This window comes from Aspergillus eucalypticola (assembly GCF_003184535.1).
Source record: "Aspergillus eucalypticola CBS 122712 chromosome Unknown BO83scaffold_1, whole genome shotgun sequence".
NCBI classification, from domain to species: domain Eukaryota; kingdom Fungi; phylum Ascomycota; class Eurotiomycetes; order Eurotiales; family Aspergillaceae; genus Aspergillus; species Aspergillus eucalypticola.
This window is the reverse complement of record NW_020290275.1, coordinates 15,240-39,311: the sequence shown is the minus strand read 5'-3', so window position 1 is coordinate 39,311 and position 24,072 is coordinate 15,240. Positions and strand designations below refer to the sequence as shown.

At 53.1% G+C, this 24,072-nt stretch overlaps 9 protein-coding genes across 9 annotated transcripts; 6 read left to right on the top strand and 3 right to left on the bottom strand.

Annotated features, from left to right (window-relative positions):
* Positions 1–175: 175 nt before the first annotated feature.
* Positions 176–1,060, top strand: BO83DRAFT_394560 (uncharacterized protein; the record flags this gene model as incomplete). The annotated part of the gene is made up of 2 exons (XM_025533015.1): positions 176–615; positions 673–1,060. The coding sequence occupies 2 exons, from the start codon at positions 176–178 to the stop codon at positions 1,058–1,060; spliced, it is 828 nt and encodes a 275-aa protein (XP_025393033.1).
* A 1,028-nt stretch (positions 1,061–2,088) lies between these two features.
* Positions 2,089–4,282, bottom strand: BO83DRAFT_373858 (WD40 repeat domain-containing peptidylprolyl isomerase). The gene is made up of 3 exons (XM_025530060.1): positions 4,186–4,282; positions 3,722–4,099; positions 2,089–3,665 (listed from the first exon to the last, which is right to left on the bottom strand). The coding sequence occupies exons 1-3, from the start codon at positions 4,259–4,261 to the stop codon at positions 2,230–2,232; spliced, it is 1,890 nt and encodes a 629-aa protein (XP_025393032.1). The 5' UTR covers positions 4,262–4,282; the 3' UTR covers positions 2,089–2,229.
* A 164-nt stretch (positions 4,283–4,446) lies between these two features.
* BO83DRAFT_350958 (chaperonin-containing T-complex subunit CCT2) lies at positions 4,447–6,514 on the top strand. Its single transcript, XM_025528923.1, has 4 exons — positions 4,447–4,528; positions 4,597–4,754; positions 4,829–6,203; positions 6,266–6,514. The coding sequence occupies exons 1-4, from the start codon at positions 4,526–4,528 to the stop codon at positions 6,323–6,325; spliced, it is 1,596 nt and encodes a 531-aa protein (XP_025393031.1). The 5' UTR covers positions 4,447–4,525; the 3' UTR covers positions 6,326–6,514.
* A 1,099-nt stretch (positions 6,515–7,613) lies between these two features.
* On the top strand, positions 7,614–9,891 carry BO83DRAFT_373856 (glycoside hydrolase family 76 protein). Its single transcript, XM_025530059.1, has 3 exons — positions 7,614–8,205; positions 8,269–8,963; positions 9,028–9,891. The coding sequence occupies exons 1-3, from the start codon at positions 8,109–8,111 to the stop codon at positions 9,622–9,624; spliced, it is 1,389 nt and encodes a 462-aa protein (XP_025393030.1). The 5' UTR covers positions 7,614–8,108; the 3' UTR covers positions 9,625–9,891.
* A 595-nt stretch (positions 9,892–10,486) lies between these two features.
* BO83DRAFT_350951 (uncharacterized protein) lies at positions 10,487–13,619 on the top strand (the record flags this gene model as incomplete). Its single annotated transcript, XM_025528922.1, has 2 exons — positions 10,487–10,737; positions 10,830–13,619. 2 exons carry the CDS (start codon positions 10,487–10,489, stop codon positions 13,438–13,440), a joined length of 2,862 nt encoding a protein of 953 aa, XP_025393029.1. The 3' UTR covers positions 13,441–13,619.
* A 77-nt stretch (positions 13,620–13,696) lies between these two features.
* BO83DRAFT_413027 (branched-chain amino acid aminotransferase) lies at positions 13,697–14,981 on the bottom strand (the record flags this gene model as incomplete). The annotated part of the gene is made up of 3 exons (XM_025534458.1): positions 13,697–14,699; positions 14,777–14,822; positions 14,912–14,981. 3 exons carry the CDS (start codon positions 14,979–14,981, stop codon positions 13,697–13,699), a joined length of 1,119 nt encoding a protein of 372 aa, XP_025393028.1.
* Positions 14,982–16,420: 1,439 nt separating this feature from the next.
* On the top strand, positions 16,421–20,147 carry ireA (bifunctional endoribonuclease/protein kinase IRE1). The gene is made up of 2 exons (XM_025530058.1): positions 16,421–19,565; positions 19,612–20,147. The coding sequence occupies exons 1-2, from the start codon at positions 16,579–16,581 to the stop codon at positions 20,066–20,068; spliced, it is 3,444 nt and encodes a 1,147-aa protein (XP_025393027.1). The 5' UTR covers positions 16,421–16,578; the 3' UTR covers positions 20,069–20,147.
* Positions 20,148–20,389: 242 nt separating this feature from the next.
* On the top strand, positions 20,390–22,107 carry BO83DRAFT_373853 (argininosuccinate lyase ARG4). Its single transcript, XM_025530057.1, has 3 exons — positions 20,390–20,528; positions 20,597–21,427; positions 21,479–22,107. Exons 1-3 carry the CDS (start codon positions 20,474–20,476, stop codon positions 21,985–21,987), a joined length of 1,395 nt encoding a protein of 464 aa, XP_025393026.1. The 5' UTR covers positions 20,390–20,473; the 3' UTR covers positions 21,988–22,107.
* Positions 22,108–22,205: 98 nt separating this feature from the next.
* BO83DRAFT_350943 (uncharacterized protein) lies at positions 22,206–23,493 on the bottom strand (the record flags this gene model as incomplete). Its single annotated transcript, XM_025528921.1, has 2 exons — positions 23,280–23,493; positions 22,206–23,188 (listed from the first exon to the last, which is right to left on the bottom strand). The coding sequence occupies exons 1-2, from the start codon at positions 23,440–23,442 to the stop codon at positions 22,206–22,208; spliced, it is 1,146 nt and encodes a 381-aa protein (XP_025393025.1). The 5' UTR covers positions 23,443–23,493.
* Between the last annotated feature and the right edge of the window lie 579 nt (positions 23,494–24,072).

The following is a 24,072-nucleotide window of genomic DNA, read 5'->3' as shown; positions in this document are numbered from 1 at the left end:
GCCCGTCCTTCGCCAACCATTATATTCTTTCCCTCCCCGCCACGACCACCACCACCACTCACTCGCCTTGGACTAAATCATTATCGTCATATCATGGTGGGCACCTCCCAGTGAGCGATTTCTCTCCCCCCCGACGGTCCCCACCGCCCTCCTTTCAGCCGCAAGATACCTCGTCATGGCACGTTGGCCCCAGGCCTTGACCCTCAGCCATGCTGCCAGTTCGACGTCGACCATGCTCTTCTATATCTCCTTGATCTCCATCGCTCTCTCGACCGTTGTTCGCGCTCACACTGTCACCCTTCTACCATCTACCGCCTCGTCCGACTTACCCTCATGTGCTTTGACTTGCTCGGTCTTAAAGGAGGCCCAGAATGAGTGTGTGCCTCCCGTCGCCGCCCAGACCGATCATGCGACCTACGTCTCGTGCTTCTGCCAGTCAGCTCTGCTCGACCAGATTCATTTCCCGACCGGTGTCTGCACGGAAAGCTGTCCCAGTGCGTCGGATCGTGCGTTGATCCGGACATGGTATGACGAATTTTGCTCGTCCGAGGACACCCTCGCCGCAAGAGACACCACTACCTCCATTTTCGCGAGAGATTCGCGCTCCCAGACCTGGTAGGTAACCCCCGCCCCAGTGACCACTTGGACCGGCGCAAATGTTAACATACGTAGGTGGACCACCCACTATCAATGGGTGATCATGGTGATTGTCCTGGTGGTCGCGTTTTCCGTCATCACCGTCGTGGGTGTCTGGCTCAAGCGTCGCCATGACCGAAAATACCCTGGCCTCTACCACGCTACCAACACGGCAGGAACGGATAGCGCACTGTTGGCAGCCCGTCAGCAGGACAATAGTCCCTCGCCTCAACCGGGACCTCCCCCACAGGGCTCGTTCAGGCCCGGCCGATTCGACCCCACGATAAACACCGAGTCGATTGCCAGCAGTTCGCGCACCAATATCACCGCTCCGACGACCCGGCCCGCTCGAAGTTCGTCGCGTCTACAAAAGGCCCAGCCAGTTCCGGAGGGCGATATCGAAATTCGCGAAGTTCGCCGGTGATCTCCGTGCATGATTACGGTTTCTTTCTTTTTGTTGTTTGCTTTTTCTCTTTTACTTCCAGTGTCAATCTTTTCCTACTTTGAGAGCGGGAGAAATGCGCCGTTCACACCTTTAGTACCGGCATGACGTGGGTAAAGCCAGTCGGGAAACAAATCCGCGCAGCTCGCGAAACAAACTTGCATATACCTGGCGTTCACGTGTTTGTGGGGTTCAACTGGGAAACTCATGTCCAGTTTCAGTCCGATTCCCTATCGTCCCACCCTTACACTTCTTTTCTTCTTCGTCATCTTTTGACTCTCTGCCTCACCTGCTCCGAATGATTGTGCATAAATATGGTTCAGGTTTTCATTTGGCTGTGGTTACTTTGACTCTTGTGATCGAATATAGTCACTTCTGTTGCTCGCTTTCTTTGATGCATCGATTTTTATACTCCTATACTCGGAGCATGACCAGAATCGAATATATATATGACTGATTTGTAGGATTCTTACTTTTGACTGAGGAGGGAATGTACCTACCAAAGCAATAACAGAGAATCCAATACATACAAAAAGTGACACAAATATATGTACTGTCCCTAAGTGTCTTAGGATTAATATCGCAATCGGCACATACATCACTATCTCCATTTCACACGTGGTTCAAAGGTAGTAAACTACCAACGTACCGACAACCCAAAACTTGCCTTCCTAAGTACTACCAATTCATTGAACCCTTAGTCTAACCTAATGATAGTGCACTATGAATAGGGTATACTACTATCGGACTTCTTACAAACCAACCACTAATGCTCCTAATGCATGTTTTATGTTAATCCTGCTAAACTGACGGTAGTAATAGTATATAACCCAGTTAATTATCGGAATTACTAGCATCAGAAACCTCCCAAAAGATTTCGTGCGTGCGGGATAGCAAGTAGTACTTTTGTTGAAGTAACTGCCATAGCTCGAACAGTCTCTACTACTCAAGAGGACATTTTAACGTAACTAGAGTGAGATACAGCATTGTGTTTCGGTACCGACATCAATAATATATTTGGAATGCTAATTTACAGGGTAGTAGTATAATATAGAAAATGGTGGTAGACAAAAACAAAAAGCATCGCTGAACCCATGATTCAAGAATAGAAAGAAAAAAAAAAAGAAATAGACCAAACCAAGAACAACCCCCTAAGTAACCGTTATACTAACGATCTTAATATCCTGTTCCGGCTTCTCCTTGAACGTCTTGGTATTCTCAATCTTATGCACGACATCCAAGCCCTGCACTGCACGGCCAAACACCGTATGTTTCCCATCCAACCAGGGCGTCTTCTCCGTCGTGATGAAGAATTGACTTCCGTTGGTGTTGGGACCCGCATTAGCCATGGACAATGTATACGCTTTATCGTGTTTGAGACTGGAGAATTCATCCTCGAACTCGCCGCCCCAGATGGATTCACCGCCTGTGCCGTCTCCTAGCGGGTCACCACCCTGAATCATGAACTTGCGGATGACACGGTGGAAGATGGTGTTGTTGTAGTAGCCGTTGCGGGCATGAGTGGTAAAGTTTTCGACGGCTTTAGGAGCAGCGGAGGGGTAGAGGCGGAGGTGGATGTCGCCCATGGTGGTGTGCAGGATGGCGGAGGTGCCCAGCTCGGCGGCCTTCGGAGCGGCGGCTTCACGGCCGGAGGCGGCTTCGCGCGGCCGTTCGTTTTGAACGTCGCGGTTTGATTTGGAGATTTCCGTGTCGTTTGTGAATAGGTAGAAGCGGACCTTGGCGAAACCTGTGCTGACGAGGATTGGATCGCGTTCTTCGGCTTCTTGGAGGAGTGGGTTGGCACTGGCGGCCATGGATACGGTCACGACGCCCTTCTTTTGCGGTTGGCCTTGGTACATGGCGAGGTTGAGGGAGCGGAAGGGCTCCTCTTTGGCGTAGACGCGGACGACGCGGTTGGTGTAGGTGTTGATGCATTTGATGCCGTAGAGGGAGCCGTAGAGGATGAAGTGGCCGGATTCGTCGAAGAGGACGTTGATCTTGGGCTTGGTGATGGGGTTCTCGAGTTCCCGTTCTACGGCAAGTCGGCGGCCGAATTCAAGCTCGTCGAGCTGGTAGATGGCTGTGCCGGCTTGTTGCATTGCGGTGATTGTGGTCAGTGATTCGTCGTACTTGCGGTAGAGCTTGCCCGTAGCGAAGTCGAAGACGCGGACTTGACGGTCCGGGAAGGAGACGGCGGCGAATTGTTGGCCAGACGGGGAGATGCACAGCGACGCTGGAACTGACTTGGCCTTTCGGAACTCGAAGAGGTTGGTAGACGACTTAAGCTCGAAGACATTGTCGGGCTTCTCGAAGGAGCCGTCGCCCGCTCGCCAGTACTCAATCATACCGGCGTCGTCGGCGGAGATGACACAATCGTAAGCGTCGTTGAAGGCAATGGCGGCCACAGGACTGCGGTGGATCGATTTGACGGTGTGCAGAGGGGTCTGGTTTTCACCACGGCCATCGAAGACCTGGATCATGCTGCTTTCTTCGTCTGTGACGGCCAGCAAAGGCAGTGAGGCGCCCCGACGATGGACCCAGCATACGCAACGCGGAGTGAAATCGAGGGTGAGCATGGCAAGAAGGTCTGCAATAGGGTTAGTATACCCGGTCGCGGCAACATCAAAGAGTTTATATGCATACCAAAGGTGATCACATCAAAGATCTTGACCGTCTTGTCTGCTCCGGTCGTCGCAAAGCTTCTTCCATCGGCGCTGACGCTGACGCTCTTAATCTCCGAGGTGTGAGCGCGAAACTCCTTCACGAACTCGACACCGACTGCCATCTTCTTCCAAAACTTGACAAAGCCATCAATGGACGAGGTTATGAGGAAATCGGTATGCGGAGTCACGGTGACGAAGGACAATTGGTCCTTGTGCATGAGAGACTTGGAGTACCGCGGCGATGCGGGCAGCGCGTTTACGTAGACCTTCTCGAAAGGGAGCTTGCGACGCTTCTTTTTCGGTGCATCAGCGGAAGGGAGGGCCGGTCCAAAGTCATCGTCGGAAGATGAGTCGTCTCCTAGAAGAGCTGGTCAGTAGCTATTCAACTGCGCATCTTCTCTTCATGGTAGCTCGCAGGAGCTGGTCCGACAATTGGGGACGTACCATTCTCGTCGCTGCCATCCACGGCGGAATGGGGGCGCTTGTTAGTCGCCAGCTTTTGTTCCTCCTCTGCAGGCATTTTAAAAAAGTTAAAGGCGATTTAAAGAGTAAATAAAGGGATGAGCAAGACAAGCAGCGCTGGTCAAGAAGCGATGGAGGAGCAAGGCCGGGCGGTCTGCCACCGCCGGCGGAGCTCGGGCCACATCGCGAACTTTTCTGGTTGTCCCGCATTGGTTGGCCTCGCCGTCTCTTGAGTCCTCACCGTCCAGGAGAAGCATCCCCCCCTGAGCTGCCAGTCTTTTCCCCCGACGGTAGCCCATCCTTTCATCCACATTTAGTCACCATGGTATGTTGTTTGTGATGCCCTTGATCTTGTTATGTCCGCCTTTATCTAAATACTGACCGCCCCTCAAGGCGTCCTTCGCCAATCCCACGCAGATCTTTGCGGACGATGTCATCGAAGAGAAGGGTGAGAATGCTCGTTTGTCCGCCTTCGTCGGTGCCATCGCCGTCGGAGACCTGGTGAAGAGCACCCTTGGTCCCAAGGGAATGGACAAGATCCTCCAGTCAGCGTATGTGGGATAACCCGTGAAGCTAAGCGGGGTTGCACCCCACGAGCACCACACTGATGTTATGGCTGATCTAGGTCGACCGGAGATATCCTCGTTACGAATGACGGTGCTACGATTCTCAAGTCAATTGCTCTCGACAACGCTGCGGCCAAGGTTCTGGTCAACATCTCGAAGGTGCAGGATGACGAAGTCGGTGACGGCACCACCTCCGTGACCGTGTTGGCTGCGGAGTTGCTGCGGGAGGCTGAGAAGCTCGTGAACCGCAAGATCCACCCCCAGACCATCATCGAGGGATACCGGATAGCTAGCAAGGCGGCTCTGGAGGCTTTGGAGAAGGCGGCTGTTGACCGTAGTGCCGATATGGAGTCGTTCCGCAAAGACCTCCATGCCATCGCTCGTACCACCCTCAGTTCGAAGGTCCTGGCCCAGGACCGTGATCAGTTCGCTGCCCTCGCTTGTGACGCTGTCCTCCGTCTCCGTGGCTCGACCGACTTGAGCCACATCCAGATCATCAAGAAGGCCGGTGGCAAGCTTAGCGACTCCTACCTCGACGAGGGTTTCATCCTCGACAAGAAGATCGGTGTGAACCAGCCCAAGCGCTTGGAGAACGCCAAGATTCTGGTCGCCAACACGGCCATGGACACAGACAAGGTGAAGATCTTTGGTGCACGGGTGAAGGTCGAGTCGACAGGCAAGCTGGCGGATCTCGAGAAGGCGGAGCGGGAGAAGATGAAGGCCAAGGTTGAGCGGATCAAGGCTCACGGAATCAACTGCTTCGTCAACCGTCAACTCATCTACAACTGGCCCGAACAGCTGTTCACCGAGGCTGGCATCATGTCCATCGAGCACGCCGACTTCGATGGTGTTGAGCGCTTGGCCCTGGTCACTGGCGGTGAGATCGCCTCGACATTCGACCACCCCGAACAGGTCAAGCTGGGTCAGTGCGATGTTATCGAGGAGGTCATCATTGGCGAGGATACGCTCATCAAGTTCTCGGGCGTGGCTGCCGGTCAGGCATGCACCATTGTGCTCCGTGGTGCCACGGAGCAGCTGCTCGACGAAGCCGAGCGCTCTCTCCACGACGCTCTGGCCGTGCTCTCTCAGACAGTCAAGGACCCCCGGGTGACCCTGGGTGGTGGCTGTGCCGAGATGGTGATGTCCAAGGCCGTTGAGCAGGCTGCTCAGAACACGACCGGCAAGAAGCAGATGGCCGTGGACGCGTTTGCGTACGCTCTCAAGCAGCTCCCTACCATCCTGGCGGACAACGCTGGTCTGGACTCTAGCGACCTGGTGACGCGACTACGACAGGCGATCAACAACGGCATGACCAGCTCCGGACTGGATCTGCTCACCCCGGGCGGTGGCATTGCTGACATGCGCGAGTTGGGTGTTGTGGAGAGCTACAAGCTGAAGAAGGCGGTAGTGTCCTCCGCGTCGGAGGCTGCAGAGGTAAGATGCTTCTTCGAATCTATAAAGTCAAGTCGATTATACTGAGACTAACCACCTTACAGCTTCTCCTGCGTGTCGACAACATCATCCGGGCTGCGCCCCGTAGACGTGAGCGTATGTAAGGGACGAGGGAGATGTCAAGTAAATATCCAATATCCAATCTTATGTGAGCGTGGAAAATAATGTGAACTTGATTTGAACCCGCCAGAAGATGATTTAGGTGGATGACATCCACTTTGTGCTCTATAGGGAGCGTAATTACCATGCTATAGACCTTTCGATGAAAAAAGCATCTGACGAATGATTTTGAGACATGCTTATATTTCTTTTTTCTTTTACGTAGGCGATGGCACTCGTGCTGCCTCTCGCTGCCTTCACGTCATGGATCAGGTATGATCTGCTTACCATCGATTTGGGGGGCTGCGCAAGAGTGTCCCTGAACCTACGCTGTGTAGTAATTGCAGCACTCTGATCATCACAGACACGGGAGTTTAGAGCTGGTGCGATGTGGGTCGAAGGAGTGTTCCTGCCGCCGACCTGCCATCATTTGATGTGGTACAACATATGCCCTCAAGTATGACGAACTCAAGTTTATCCCAGCTCTTCCTTCAAATACATTGACCAGGCACCCCTCGAGTAGCAGCAGGCAGAAACAAAATAGAAGTAGGACAGCACCAGTTGAGATTACTACAACTACTAGTACTCAACTATTCTAGACGAAATAGACGAATATCCTGTAGGTAAATTGCCCCAAATGTACGAGGGCATGGGAAAAATTGCGGCCGCAGCCGGCCATTGTGTCAATTACTAACTAATCAGTTAGTTAGTTAGTTAGACAATGATGGCTGTGTCAGAGCAGCATCTGCGCCAAGGATGATAAGCGGTCGAGGATCCAAAATCAAAAATGGTTGTGCGCACCACAATTTTCCTGGCCGATCATTCCCAGCAGCCAAGAACTGACACGGGCGATTTCCTATATTTAGTGAGCGTTTTAATGTTGTGGGGGAGGGACAGCCTGACTGTGAGTTAGTACTTATTTCTCCGAATATGTGCATTTGAGACAAGGGGGGTGTGGTGGTCGGTCGCATGACTTTTTTAGTGATATATGTCATTAACAATATTTACATATAGTTTTATCACTCATACAGTATACTGTCCTGTCTATAATGATATAGTGCTGCTTCTGTCTCCTGCAATGATAATGATTACTATTCTGTTAGCGTCCAGTGAAGTATTCCGCGGGGCGATCGATGGGGCACGCCCCCGCAAGAACGGGCCAGTCAGGATCCCCCGCGGCAAGCCATTGCGCGTTCGGCGGCCCCCCCAAGGCACCACAAGCAACTGCTGGACCCTGAAGCTAAAGCCCGAAAGTTTAGTAACTCCAGTTCCCAGGGTCCAACAGACAGTGCGCCGGACTAAGCTAGTAGTAGTTCTTCGGGTCCCTGAACATGGGATGGATGGAATACCACCCCATGGCTCATAGCGGAAGGGGTTACGATCCACTGCTACTACCTTTCGTGATTTTAATTACCACCCTCCCACTCCGGTACCACCTCCCCCCCCAGTGACCTGATGCCGTCACTGCAGTCTCACCACTACAAGCTGGTCCTGTACCACTTGTTCTTCTTCTCCCATCGTCTGTCATGTTAACTGCTTTGACTGGTCTAGTCAAGATCTCTCAAGCTCTGTCAGCACTTGCTTAGAATCTTCTCGCTCGTTTGGATCCTCAGTCGCAAGGCTGGACGTGATTAATCCCCTCATTCCACTCCCTCCCCCTCCCTTCCGCATTCCGCTCACCACGTTCCGTCTTCGTCAACGGAGATTTTTCCCATCACTTCATCCGCGTCTTGATGCTGCTGTCTTCTTCGTCCTTCATTTGAAGTTTCGCATTTGTGTCTATTGACGATGGTTGTGCCCGGCTGGATATGGGCGGTCTTTCTGACCATATTTGTCTTCTTTCAGAGAACAGTGACTGCTCTGCAGCTGGACATTAACGATGAACGTAAGTAGTCTGTTTTGTGCAGGATGCACCCAGATGCAGAATCTGATCATTGCGCAACGATAGAATCCATCAAAGATGCCGCCAGAACAACGGCCTTCAATATGATGAGCTATTATCATGGAAACGAATCGGGTCAAACACCAGGGAAGCTGCCCGATACCTGGTGGGAAGGTGGTGCTATGTTCATGACATTGATTCAGTATTGGTATTGGACTGGCGACTCCTCTTACAATGAAGTCACCACTCAGGGTATGCTCTGGCAGAAGGGCGACAATGACTACTTCCCAGCCAACGATAGTAATTATCTGGGTAATGACGACCAAGTCTTTTGGGGCCTAGCTGCCATGACGGCTGCAGAACTGAACTACCCCGAACAAGATGGTCAGCCGTCGTGGCTGTCGCTCGCCCAAGGTGTCTTCAACACTCAAGTCCCCCGATGGGATACTTCCAGCTGCCAGGGTGGACTGCGTTGGCAGATTTGGCCCTACCAGGCTGGTTATACCACCAAGAACGCCATCTCGAACGGGGGTCTGTTTCAGTTAGCCGCTCGTCTGGGACGTTACACCAATAATGATACATACACTGACTGGGCGGAAAAGATCTGGGACTGGAGTGCAACAACACCTCTGCTGCAGACGGAAGACTGGTACATTGCCGACACGACCACTACAGAGGCAAACTGTAAGGATCACGGTGATATACAATGGACGTACAATTATGGAACCTACCTCAGCGGCGCCGCATACATGTACAATCTGGTCAGTGCCCTTGCCTTGGATCTCTGCTTCGATCTTATGTTCGATTAATACTAATTGATTCTAGACAAACGGCGCCGACAAATGGAAGAAAGGTCTCGACGGTCTGCTGGCAAGTACCTTCTCAAGGTTCTTCCCGAAGGAATACGGAAGTAATATTATGTCCGAGGTTTCCTGCGAGCCTAACATGATGTGCGATCGGAACCAGGACTGCTTCAAGGGTTTCTTGTCCTCCTGGCTTACCTTTACTACAACCATTGCGCCCTATACTAGCGATCAGATTATTCCGAAGATCCAGCAATCTGCCCTAGCAGCGGCGAAGCAATGCTCGGGAGGCGACTCCGGTACCCAGTGCGGGCGGCGGTGGTACCAAGCGCAGTGGGATGGCGAGACATCGCTTGAGACTGATATGAGTGCTTTAAGTGTTTTTTCGTCAAATATGATCACGCATCGGCAAAGCCAAGGTGGCCAATCCCAGGGACCATTGACATCGGACACTGGCGGTACCAGTCAAAGCAACCCTAATGCAGGAACCGGTCCAAAGGATGCACCTAATAAGCTGCCCGACATCACAACCGGAGATCGTGCAGGGGCCTCTATCCTGACCGTCCTCTTTGTCGGCGGCTGGGCTGGTGCTATTACCTGGCTGGTCTATGGAGGTTGAGCGACATTCGATATCTTCACTTTTCACTATGTACATAATCTGCTTCATTGAGGCAGAGACGGCTCTGTCGCTGTTGTTCTTTTCTCTGCGATTCGCTGGTTTGGGTCTTCTTCTGGGTTTCGCTTATTGCGCATCGCGGCCTTGTATTAAAAATTTGTGTAGTGCCTTGGAGTTACGGGCTTGGAGGGATATTGGAGTTGTGGTGTTTGGAGCGAGTCGAGCTCCACAGACGGAGGACTCGATTTTGGGATAGCTATTGAATAACAGACTTGCTTCTAGCTTTGTTTTTGCTTTTTATATGAGACCGAGTCCGTCTCACCGAGCGATAGCAGTTTTTCACGCCAATGTCTATCGGCGCGAACCCCAAATTGACTCGTCAATCAGCTCACTATAGCCTGTAACTATAGCAGTTCCCAATCCGGTTAAGACCAGCCACGCCGCCCTAATCTGGAAAGCGGTCAGACGCGCTGCAGGATCCACGGCGGGCGAGCCAATAAGGCGGTGTCGAGGCGACAATATTCATCAGATAGAGCGATAGATTCACTTCTTCTGGCAGCAGCAGGAAGGGGACCACAAAACACCTGTCAATCCCCTGGCCCATGGTCCAAGGTCGGTGTTACTCGCTGACACTTACCGTCCCGCCATTCAATTCCACCTTCTCACCTCCAGGCCTCCCTCTACAGCTTCATTTCCCTTCCCCATCCATCCCCGCCATCCAAATACGATTTATCATATAGTTGATCACTACACCACGCTCTACTTGCTGCACGGATAATGCTCATTGCAGCTTCCCCTGCTGCTGCTACTACTTCAACCGTTTGACACACACCGATTGCGCGCATCCTATCCTTCCTCCGCCGATATGGTCTTTCTACGTCTCCGAGTTAAGGTCTACCCGCGCGAGCAGGTTGCGCCTACGCCATCCTTCTCCTTCCGCTCGATCCTCGGTGATCGCGATCGCGATCGCGATGACGCCAACCGCGGTGCTAATGGCTCGGGCGGTGGTAAACCCGTGGCCTTTCTGCTTGTGCTTGAGAAGCCCGAGGATATTACGCTGGGTGGACTGGCTGGGTTGATTCAGGATAAGTGGAGGAAGTTGAGACCTAATGCGGAGTAAGTGCATGACTCTCTGGCTTGTCTACTCTGTCGTGCTTGGGATGAGTTCCGTGTACTACCGACGGATTGGCTAAATCGCGTCATGTTAGACCTCTGGACATTAAGAAACTCCTCGACGACGATCATGAATCCGATGACCTCGACGCCGATATGACTGTCGCGGAAGTGTTTGTCGATAACGGTAGAGCACGCCAAGATATGTCCGACCAGCGGGGTACCGTTCGTGTGATACAGAAGCCTGGTCAATATGCCCCTGTGCGGTTCCCCTCCGTCACCCAGGACTGGGATGCCGCTGCACAGAACTTTGAGCGTCAGATCCAGGTCAAGAAGGAGGCTGTTAAGAAGGCGATGGATCAGATTCCGACCATCCATGAAGAGGAGGGTAATGAGTATTCGAATGCTGGCTCTGCTAGTGCACGGTCGTCTGTGTGGAGTCCCTATGAGAACCGTCGGTCAGAAATCCCCGTTTCGTCTGTCGAAAAGGATGAGGTTCCAGGCTCGCCTGTGCCTTGGGAGAAGAAGTCGGTACTGCATGAAGAGGATTCTCAGAACCAGATGGGCAGCAGTATTGCAGCTACACCTTTGCATAAGCGCGTGCAGAGCCAGGAATTAGGGGATTCCCCGTCGCACACCCCGACGCCTGAAGAGCGCACTGCGTCTAGGCACAGTTCCTCGCAAGGTTCTGCAAAACAGCAGGTGAAGCAGGCAACGGAAGGGCAAGCTAATGGCCCGCATGAAATGGAAAGTATTGATGGATCTCTGTCGCCGTTGAGTACTCGGAAACCACTCCAACGTCGACAGATACCTGAAACCCAGCCGCCAGCCCCGGTCGTTAATGTTGACAGTGAGAGCGAGAGCGAGAGCGAGAGTGAGAGTGAGAGTGAGAGTGAAGATGAGACAGGAGACGAAAATGACGAGAACTTGGCTCCCCCATCTGCTCAGAAGAACAAGCTCCAGAATGGCGATGTCGATATGCATGATACAGTGGAATCTACGCAGGAACAGCCGCAGTTTAGCTCGCGCAAGAGAAAGTTAAGCCAGGACGACTTCGAACCGAGCAAGGAGCCCCGCCTTTCTGAGCCAGGAAGCACACATGATACCCCCAAGGGCAACAAGCACGGCACGGTGACAGTTGAGGTGAGTCCGTATACTCCGAGCAAGCGCGCGCGAACCCCATCAATTGGATTTAGCCCCCGCCGAAGCTTTTTAATGCGTGCCCCATCCGCGCCCCCAAAACATGGTCTAGGCTTGGGAATCACAAAAAGCCCTCCTAACAACCGACTTACACGCTGTTTAACCCAGGACTCGGCCATCCCCCAACCCAACTTTTTGGCCTCTAATGGTACCCCGGAGATACCCAGCAGCGCCCCTACTATTCGCCGTGGCTCAGTATCGCTTGCTCCATACTCGACGCCGTCGAAGGCCCAGGCACCCCTTGACAAAGTCAAAAACCTGCACTCGGCCTTGCGCAAAAGTTCCCCAGCTGAACGACCATCCGAGCGCCGATCAGTATCGTTCGCCGAATCCGACGAGGTAGTATTTGCTGGGTCTCAACCAGTGCCAAAGTCGAACCCTCAGAGTACCTCGAAAACTCACGCCAAGGGTTCAGACGCCAGCCGGAGGACGTCCGATCCAAGCTCTATGGTCTTCCCTGCTTCGGTGCCCAAGGAGCGGCTGGACCAGCTCTTGGAAGAAGCAAACAGGAAAATCGAGCAGGATAAGCAATACGAAGAGGGGTTGCAGGCTAAACTCCAGGCCGCGCGCGAGCAGAAAGCCGGTGCTGCGTATATTCGCAAGCTACAGGAACTGTCGGACGCATGGACCGCTCTCAAGAAGGCTGAAAAGCACCAGAAGACGAAAACAGTAGCTCAGCGAAAGTTCGACTCGCTTCAGAAGGAGGTCGACAAGCTTGAGGCTGCGCAGAAATCTAAACCAGCTTCTACTACACCACAGAAGAAACAGCAATCTACGACACCACGCTCTCAGCCCGCTGATGCCGCTAATCTACCGACGCCGCATGACACGAAAGCTGCGAATGGCACCAAATCTCCAGCTTCGGAAAGCCGTGCTCAGCCTCAGAAGACTTCTCCTATGCAAATGCGGACCAGGTCAGCTAGCAAGGTGGACGCTTCTCCGAAGATTGCCAGCGAGCCTCAGAGCTCTCTTGTTTCAGACAACCTGGACCTGCCGCCCATGAGCAGAACGGTTCACAGAGCCGGCTCTTCCAAACCAGACGGAACACCAGCCCTTGCAAGTACGGTGAAATCGCCCGAGAAGGCTTCTAAGCCGTCCCCGCAGGCACCAATCGAGCTGTCTTCCGATTCAGAAGAGTCCGAGGAAATTGAATCAGAATCCGAGTCGGAGTCGGAGTCCGAGGAAGAGGAAGAGAAGAAGCCTGCGATCCGTCAAACAGCCTCTTCACCAGTGAAAGGCAACACCGCAACACCCACCCAAGTTCCAGCCTCGCAACCAGCTCCGTCGCAGACATGGGCACGTCCTTCAAGCGCGACGCGCACGACGCGCACGACACTAAAATCATTGATCCAGAACCAGAAGAAGGAGCTGGAAGCGAAAACGCAGCCGAAACGCGCGGCAAACTCGCTGCCACAGAAGCGAAGTGTGTACTCGCCGCCGTCTGACGATGACAGCGATAGTGAAAGCGAGAGCGAGAGTAGCAGTAGCGACAGCGACAGTGATTAAACATACCTTTCTCATTCAACTTCGTCTTTAACATTTGATTCTTCCGGGTGGTTGTATCATCATCATCAACATTATTGTCAAGCGCACTGTGTTGGCATTTCGGCTTTCTATCTGATATAGCGAGAATACTTTATCTCAGTGATTTGGACGTGTGCACCTAGCAGCAGCATCTGGCGTGCATTTATGTATGTATTGTTTAGTTCCAATGAACAATGAACAAGATAGCAGCACTAGTAACAACCAGACTCAAGATCAACTAAGGCACATTAACCCCATTCTCCTCCCCCTCCCCCACATCCTCATTCTCCCTCCCCATCATCCCCTCCACCTCTTTAACCTCCCAATTCCACCCAAACACATCCTCCACCTCCCCCGTCTGAATCCCCTGCAACAACCCCAACAACCTCCTACACACCGGCCCCCCTTTCCCCTTTCCACCATCACTACCACCACCATCCCCACACTCAAACCCCCACTTTTCCCCCCGACTCTTCATCGTAATACTCCTCACAGGAACCAACCCCGCCGCCGTCCCCGCCGCAATCACCTCATCAAACTCCCGTATCTCCTCATACTTAACACTCCTCTTCTCCACTTGATATTCAAGCATCTTCTCCCCGATCTCCAACACCGACGCCGCAGTCACAGAATCAATCACGTTGACACTATCCGGCTGGACCAGCGTCACATTTCCTTCATCCCCATCCCCATATATAACCCCGATAAACGCACTCGTCGAAAACTCATCCACCTCACTCCTTGTCTTACTATCCAAATGCAACGTGATCCCATACCCCTCCTTATACGCCGCCATACTATGTCTCTGGACGGGCGCATAGTTCCCCCCCGCTTTAGCACTCCCTGTTCCCTTTGGCGCCGTGCGATCGTATTCCTCGAGGATGAGCGCATCCACGGCGGAGATCCCGTGGTATAGGCCTGTCGGTGTGACGTACACGGCGAAAGTGAATGTTTCTGGTGGCGTGAGAGAGATTTGTGGTGATGAGCCGAACACGAGAGGCCGGATGTAGAGCGCTGAGAGGCCCCCTCCTGTGAGGGCGGGGTTGGTGTAGGGGGGCACGTATTCGGCGTTGGTGGCTACCGCGAGGTTCACGGCGGAGAGGAAGATGGGGGTGGGGATTGGGGGATCGAGAGGAGGGTGGAGGAGTGGGAGAGGCGGGTGGCGTTGAGGGTTGGGCGGAAGATGGTTATTTTGTTGTTTTTGGTGCTGGCATGGCGGAAGGCTTTTAGGCCTTCGTAGGCTTGTTGGCCGTAGTTTAGGGCTGGGGAGAGCCCGTGGATGGAGAGGTAGGGGGATTTGATTAGTTGGGGGGGTGACCAGGTTTGGGTTTGGGAGTCGTAGGTGGATTCGATGTGGTAGTTTACTGGTATTTAGTCAAGTTAGTGGGTTGATGGGGAGTGGTAAGTCGGGATGTGCTGATGGAATGGGATGGATGGGATGGGATGGATATACCGTCGCGCACTTTGAAGCCGATGTTGGTCCAGTCGATAGAGGGGGTCGGGGGTGGGGGGAAGGGGGGCATTTTGGTTGTTTGTATATTCTAGTTATGTGGTGGAAGGGAAACGATGTAAAGAGTAGATAAAGGTGATGGAGATAGACTACTGTCAGATATAAGATAGATAGTTAAATATACATAGGCAAAGCAAGGTAGCAAGCGGAATGCTGCGCATGTGGAATGCCGGAATCGCTACTGCATCCGTACTGCACCAGAGGAATGTGGTTCCTCGGCTGGATGCAGCAGTCAAGTTAACTCCATCCATGGGTCGCTGTGCAGTGCAGTACATCTCTCCGCATTTCGGCTTTTATCCCCGCAAACTTTAGTATTTGGCTAGTTGAGTGGATATGGTCCATTAGCAGCATTTCCGAAGGAGAATACGAGATCAGCAAGATCAGCTGTCAGGGTAAGTTATTAGTAACTTGTTCCCTGTACACATGTTAGTAAGACAGCGTATTACTACTGTGTGGATTTCGACCTGGCTGGAATATTGAGAAAGCCCGTCTTCCTTCAGCAGGACATGGTCAATGTTACCATCCCGCTCTGCTCACCAATCCAGTATTCTCAACCCTTAAATGGTAACTTCATCTTAATCCACTAGTTCATACGCCAAGCAAAAGGTCATCGAGGGATGCTTACATGACAGGGTTACTGCCCTCATATCTCGTCCGTGCATCTTACGCGAGATATTGCCCTTCTTTGTGTGAAGATCAACCCTAAGTACCCTCAGTGACCGCGCCTTGCATAACACAATAACTAGTTAGTGGCATAATATGGGTGGTGGCTGGAGTTCAAGTCAGGCCGTGGCGATAACACCATCGTTTGTCGGTGTGGTGAGACCGTTTAGTCACAATCACGCCCTTGATAACTAACACCCTTGATAGTACAAAGTAAGTAGTACCCTTGAGATAATGAATCATTCACTTCTGTGATGTTGTACTCCTCCCTACCTTACGCAAACCAGTGCTGTCATTCCTTATTTAGTAAGATCACTGCTGGCATATGCACTGCAAGGTCAGAACAAGTCAGATTGTCTGCTGCAGTGTGAAGTGTGAACTGGCTATATTTGGGTCCATCTCGGCCCGCGCAGGAGAATACTATGGGGCGGGTAGAGTGGATATCTGCCGCGACGGGAAGAACAGAGATCGCTACACTACCAGGGAAGAAAAGACAGCGATCAGCGAGGGAAGTAGAGTAGTATAATGTGATTAAAATATGAATGAATATTTTTATTGTTTGAAATATATTATTGATCATAAATACAGTTCAAGTGTTCACTGTGAACAAGGAAGTAAAGGGATGCCCCTGTCTTACTTGTATATTGACTAGCCGTGTCGGGAAATCATCCCCGTCCCGATGCAAAAGTCGCAAACGCGTCAGCTCACGTCACGTGCGCACAGCCTCCCCTCGATGCCCCCAATCCAATCCAATTCATCCATTCTATTCCATCCTATTCATCCGTTCAATGCTGCCTCTCAATTGCCCTTTTGCTCTCCATTCTTCTTCCTGCTGCTTCAGCTCCTCCCACGCGGATCCCTCCAACTGATGACACCCCCCGTGCCATCGGATCCCTCACTCTCCAGTTTCTCTCTCCATCTGGCCCACTGTATTGGAGTCCCTCAGCATGCGGTGGCGGCTGCCTGGCGCCCGGTCGACCCTTCCTGCCAGTGTCGCACTCCTCCTGCTCCCCGTTCTTGTTGCTCCGCAGCAGTGGCATGAACCTCACCATGAGCTCTCCTCCACCGTTTCCGTCCCCCTCCGACCGACCGGTTTCACCTCCGGCGTTGATGCTCCCCCCTCTTTCGACGTGAAATCCAACGATGCGAGCGCCCTAGCAACCCTGGCTCTGGCCGGCTCTGGCCGCGCCGTTCGAGCCCCTCCTGCCCAAGCCAGTAGCTCTTCCGCTGGCCTGGCTCCGCAGCTTCACGCGCGGTCCCTGCAGGACTGGGAGGTTGAGGACTTTGTCCTGCTGGCGACCGTCGACGGTTCCATTCACGCACGCGACCGCAAGACCGGTGCCGCTCGTTGGGCCCTCGAGGTCCCGAGCAGCCCTATGGTCGAAAGCCTCTACCACCGAGCCAATCGCTCCAGCTTCGACCGTGCCCAACCCGAGGACGATTTCATCTGGATCGTCGAGCCGAGTCAGGGCGGAAGCCTCTACATCTACAGCTCGGGGCCGGAAGCCGGCCTCCAGAAATTGGGATTGACTGTGAAGGAACTTGTTGACGAAACGCCTTACTCAGGGACCGACCCGGCTGTCACTTATACGGCACGGAAGGAAACGACCCTCTATACCATTGATGCTCGCACCGGAAACATCATACGAGTCTTTAGCTCCAGAGGCCCAATCTCGTCAGGTCAGGAATGTCGTAAGGTCGATGGTCTGGATGTGGATATGGAGGAATGTGAGTCTCCTTCGGGTACTCTAGTTCTTGGTCGTGTCGAATACACGGTAGCCATCCAGAACACCGAAACCGGTGATCCGATCTGCACTCTCAAGTACTCGGAGTGGACGGCCAACAACCGGGATATGGACCTCCAGAGCCAGTATCTCCGCACAATGGACCAAAGCCATATCTACAGCATGCATGACGGTGTTGTCCTCGGCTTCGATCATTCCCGGATGGACCGGCCACGATACACCCAGCGATTCTCGAGTCCGGTAGTCCGCGTCTTCGATGTTGCTCGTCCAGTTAGCGCCGACTCATCCAATGACCCTACTCCGCTTATTCTACTCTCGCAGCCTCTGCAGCCTCCTGACCCCGACTACGGTACGCTTGACGATCGTGACGAACGAGTGTTCATTGATTATACTGAGGGTGGTGGCTGGTATGCCATGTCGGAGGCGACCTACCCGCTTGTCACCGGACGAGCCAAGATGGCCCAATGCTACGAAAAAGACTACCTCCGCCACGGTCAACCCCTGACGAGCTTGACCCCAAGGCAGCAACAAGATGCACTAGCAGGCGTTCATTCTCTGAACGGCCCACGCGTTGTCCGCCGTCACATTCCCAGCATTTCTGGCCCCTCGTCAGCCGATATGTCCAACGATACGCCTCGGGAGTTGATCTATAGCTCGTCCGATCTGGCACTGCCTCCTGCTCTGCGCCATAGCACCATCATACGGAAGGGCTGGGATAATGCCATTGATATTTTCGTGACGCTCTTGCTTCTCTTTTTCGGCACCTTCATCTGGTTCAATTCTCATCACATTCAGGAACTCGCCAAACAGAAGTTGGATCTGAAAAATATCATGGCCTCGTACGGACAGCCGCCCATGTCTACCCCGCCGACCCCAATCGTGGAAGGCCCTCATTTGAAACGCGAGGCCAGCCCCAACCGCATGGCGAATCTGACTGTCGATATGAATGTTTCAGATGAGCAGCCGCAGGGTGGTGATTCGACGCCAAGGCCCAAGAAATCTCAAAACTCTCTTGCGCCCGACACAACTCCACGCGTACGCATCCGGGAGCCGTCTCAAGGCCCAGATGGCGATGACGATGTTGACGAGCTCAATTTACAAGACGGCGAAAAGCCTAAGAAGAAGGCTCGCCGCGGTCGTCGTGGTGGCAAGAATCATAGGCGGGGCAAGAAGCCGAATAGCGACAGTGAATCGAGGGATCCGGCCGATCGTGTTGTTGAGGAAGTGAACAAGCTCCAACCTCAGTCTCGCTTGGAACCAGATGTACAGCTGACCCGGACGGTGTCGCATGAGATCATGGAAATGGATGGGGTTCTCCAGATCGGCCGTCTCAGGGTGTTCACTGACGTGGTCCTGGGACACGGAAGCCACGGGACCGTGGTGTATCGAGGCTCGTTCGATGGACGAGATGTGGCTGTCAAGCGCATGCTGGTAGAATTCTATGATATCGCATCCCATGAAGTGGGCCTGTTGCAAGAAAGTGATGACCATGGCAATGTGATCCGGTACTACTGCCGAGAGCAGGCTGCTGGTTTCCTCTACATTGCTTTGGAGCTGTGCCCGGCCTCTTTGCAGGATGTGGTTGAACGTCCATCAGATTTCCCGCAGTTAGTCCAGGGCGGCTTGGATTTGCCCGACGTTCTGCGCCAGATTGTGGCAGGTGTTCGCTATCTTCATTCTCTCAAAATTGTGCACCGCGATCTCAAACCACAGAACATCCTGGTGGCGATGCCTCGCGGGCGTACTGGTTCACGCTCCCTGCGACTGCTGATCTCGGATTTCGGCTTGTGTAAGAAGCTCGAGGACAACCAAAGCTCCTTCCGCGCGACTACGGCACATGCCGCAGGCACCTCTGGCTGGCGAGCCCCTGAATTGCTGGTAGACGACGACATGAGCCCGGCTATGCAGGGAAGCGAGTCCCAACACACCGAATCTTCAGAACCAGCTGTGGTGGACCCTCAAACCAATCGGCGGGCTACTCGAGCCATCGACATCTTCTCGTTGGGCTGTGTCTTCTATTACGTTCTGACGCGGGGCTGTCACCCGTTTGACAAGAACGGCAAGTTTATGCGTGAGGCCAACATTGTCAAGGGCAACTACAACCTTGATGAGCTGCAGCGTCTGGGCGATTATGCCTACGAGGCTGAAGATCTGATCCAGTCCATGTTGTCGCTCGATCCTCGACGACGGTAAGTCGATCCTCATTACATACCATGCTTGTACTAACTTTTCTAGCCCCGATGCGAGCGCCGTGTTGACGCACCCGTTCTTTTGGCCTCCATCTGACCGTCTCAGCTTCCTCTGCGACGTCTCGGATCACTTTGAATTCGAACCGCGGGATCCTCCTTCGGACGCTCTTCTGTGTCTCGAGTCGGTCGCTCCACGAGTGATGGGCCCGGACATGGATTTCCTGCGACTGCTGCCACGGGACTTCAAGGACAATCTCGGCAAGCAGCGTAAATACACGGGATCGAAGATGCTAGATTTGCTGCGAGCCCTCCGGAACAAGCGCAACCATTACAACGACATGCCGGAGCATCTCAAGGCACACATTGGGGGCTTACCGGAAGGGTATCTTAACTTTTGGACTGTGCGATTCCCCAGTCTTCTCATGAGCTGCCACTGGGTCATTGTGGAGTTGCGTTTGACTCGGTCCGACCGATTCAAGCGCTACTTCACGGCGATCGACTAGGTGGTTGCCAACGTAGACGCTATCTACTTGTATATATGCATATGTAGATGACATGTTACTATTCCATGAGTGATACGAGTCTTCCTTTTCTCTAATCTGATTTGTTGCTGTAAACCTGAATATCTCGATGCATTCTGACTGTGCGCGGGGTGATCACGTGCCTCTAGTCTAGTGACTGGGGAAGCCCTCAGCGATGAGTCATGAAAAGCGCTGATTGGCCCCAGGCGCTTATCTGGAAGCAGCCTAGCGTCCCCGATGTCGCTGGGCGGGAGTCACAGTCACGACCAGGTGTGATTCAGACTTGCCTAATTCAGCCAGCCAGTCCCATCGCTGTCCTTTATCAACATCGTCCATTCTTCTTCTCTTCTCTTCCAACCATCCATTCTTCACTACACACACGTCAAAATGAGCGGTAACAAGGCTGTCGCTGAAAACATGCTCTGGGGAGGTCGTTTCACCCGTAAGTACACTGATTACCCCTCAATGCCTCCCATTGGGACAGCGGCTAATGTTCACTTCCGGCTGCAGAGGGCCTCGACCCCCTGATGGTGCAGTACAACATGTCCCTGCCCTATGACCGCATCTTCTGGAAGCAGGACATTGCTGGCTCCATTGCCTTCGCCCGGGCCAACCACAAGAACGGCATCCTGACCGCACACGAGTTCGCTGAGATCGAGCGCGGCTTCAAGCAGATCGCCGAGGAATGGAGCACCAACACCTTCGTCGCCAAGGAGAACGACGAGGACATTCACACTGCCAACGAGCGCCGTTTGTCTGAGATCATCGGCAAGGAGATTGGAGGCAAGCTGCACACCGGCCGGTCCCGTAACGAGCAGATTGCCACGGACATGCGCTTGTGGCTGCGGGATGAACTGCGCAAGCTGGAGAGCTTCCTGTGCGATCTCGTCAAGGTCTCCATTGCCCGTGCGGAGTCTGAACTCGACTACATCATGCCGGGTTACACCCACTTGCAGAAGGCCCAGCCGGTCCGCTGGAGCCACTGGCTCCTGTCGCACGCGACCGCCTTTGCCAGCGAACTCCAGCGTCTGCGGGAGGTCATCAAGCGCGTCAACCGCAGTCCTCTGGGCACCGGTGCCCTTGCCGGCAACCCTTTCCAGATTGACCGTGAGGCCATGGCCAAGGAGCTTGGCTTTGATGGTCTGCTCTACAACTCGATGAACGCTGTGGCCGACCGTGACTTCGCTATGGAGACCATGCAATGGGGCAGCTCCTTCATGCTCAAGATCTCCCGCTGGGCGGAGGATCTGATCATCTACAGCAGCTTGGAGTTTGGTTTTGTCCGGTTGTCCGATGCTTACTCGACCGGCTCGTCGTTGATGCCTCAGAAGAAGAACGCAGGTCAGTGACAAAGATCACAATTGAACGCAATTTATACTGACTTTTTCAAAGACAGCCTGGAGCTTCTGCGTGGTAAGGCCGGTCGTGCCTTTGGCCAGATGGCCGGTCTGATGTGCACCATCAAGGGTCTCCCTACTACATACAACAAGGATCTGCAGGAGAGTGTCGAGCCCCTGCTCGACCACATCAAGACTGTCGGAGACAGCATTCAGATCGCCACCGGCGTCCTCTCCACCCTCACTACTATTCCCGAGAAGATGACCGCCGCGCTGGCGCCGGAGATGCTGGCCACCGAGATTGCCGACTACCTCGTCCGTAAGGGTGTGCCCTTCCGCGAGGGTCACCACATCTCTGGCCGTGTCGTTGCCCTGGCCGAGAAGCACAACGTGCCCATGGACACCCTGTCCCTGGAGCAGCTGCAGACTGTGGATGCCCGCTTTGATGAGGGCGTCCAGGCCTGCTTGGACTACGAGCGTGCTGTTGAACTGAAGGATGCCGTTGGTGGCACCAGCCGCCGGGCTGTGCTGGAGCAGACCGGTGTTCTTCGCTCATTGTTGTAGGCGTTTTTGTTTATTCTGGGATGGTTGGTTATGGCAAAAGTTAGCGATGCTCGGGATAGAGATTTGTATGATATCCATAATATTGATCTAGACATGATGATTATAAATGTCTCTCTGCTGTACGGTAGATGGAAATACCGGTCAGATCTATGTAGTGTGTAGTAGAACGACCATAAGTAGTAGTATCATCATACCAACAAACCAGCCGAACACCCCCTCTACTTAACATTGACATCCCACAACGCCCTCAAATCCCTCGGCACCCCCCTCCCCAACCCTCCCTTCGCATTCTCATCAACCTGATACACCCTCAACACACCATCCCCATCATGCACCAACGCACACCTATGCGGCACGCCCCTCACCACCTCAAACACCATCTCCAACACCCTAACCAGCTTCCGTATCTTCTCCTCATTATCCCTCTCCCACTGCTCCAGCCTCCCCTCCTTCTCCATATTCTGCGCCCTTGCCGGCAGGAACGTCCCATCGGGCTGATACTGCCCCGTACATAGAATCGGGGTGTGGGAAAACCACATCTGCTCTAGATTCTTCGAGTTGTCGAGGCGTTTACTCACTGGCCCGGTTTTTATCTCGATAATTCGGTGTGGGTGGACCAATGTTCCTGAATGTATTACCTTGATTCCGCTGGGGGGGGATTGATGATTGGTATTGGTGGGAGTATTTGTGAGATTGTGTGGTGGTGCTGGCGCTGGTGGTTTTCCAGGCATACATGCATCCACTTCATACCTCAGCAAGATATGTATCCCGCCGAGGGTATACCGCACCGCTCGGTTATGGATGATGCTCCCGCGCACGTAGCGCGGGTTCCAAGTCGCGGCTTTTTCGAAGGAGTGGCCGTACCCCTGGAATTGACCTACGAAGTTTGTCTTGCTGCTTGTCCAGAGGGAGAGGAGGACGGTAGAGTGGATTACTTCCACGTCGATTCGGAAGGGCTTTTTGCTCGAGCTGACGAATCCGAGGAGGAGGCGGAGGTTGCGCCGGTCGGTTATTAGGTCTGTTGTGGTGAGGTTCACTTTGGGTTTGCCGGTGGTGGTTGTGGTGGTGGTGGTGATGGCGCGGAGGAGAGGTTCCAAGGTGCAGTTGGGGAAGATGAGGCTGTTGGGGTCTAGGATGTATTTTCCTGAGTCCGGGGGGATGTGCATGGGGGTGGTGGGGGGTTTGTAGATCGAGGGGGTTCCTTGGTTTTTATTCAGTATTTGGTGGTTGGTTTGGGGAATACTGGGGATGAGGGTAGATGTAGATTGAGGGTGGGGAGAGTGATGGTCTACCTGGAACTACCATGCTCTTTTCCTTCTTGGGGAGGAGGTTATAGGATGTGATTGTTTTCAGGTCCTTCTTGGTGCAGCTGATATTGGGGTCGGGGTGGATGCTGTCTAGAGGGATTTCCCCAATGGGGAGGAGGAGGCCCTTAAGGAGGGGAGCTTTGGGCATGGTGCTACTTGGTGGTGATTGAGATGTAGTGGTGGTGGTGGGATATAGATGATGTTCGGGAGATGGAGTGAAAGCTCTACACTGGAGATAAAGGTGTAAGGTGTACGCAAGGCTCAATCTGTGATCTGGCCATGTTACCCCGCAGTTCAGGGGATACAACAACAACAAATCATGCCAACAAATCTGGAAGTGAATGCGAGTGGCTGTGTTGTATTTAGTCTGTTCTGAAATTTCTTTCTTTGTGTCAGCTTCAAGTCAGTACTTTGATAAGTGAAGCGGGTGGATGGGTTGGGTTAACGGGCGATTGTTGCTTATTTGCAATTGGGGCCCCTTTTCTTCTCCACTTGGATGGGGCCAGAAGGAGCTCACATGTTGTGACTTTAAACGGGGGTAGTGAGACATACATGGGTTGGTTATTGGTCATTAGGATTCATGTATGAGAGGATTATGAGAAAGCATTCGCAACATTTTCTATATATGTTAAGTTCATAGGATGGATTGTAATATATACTCTAATCAGGGTCCAGCGGAACGCCCGATGAATCGGACATTGATCGTGCTATTGCTCAGATAGGCTCTTTAGCCGCCTGGTGAAACACTGTACTGTCTAGATCCTGTCGCTACTACTAT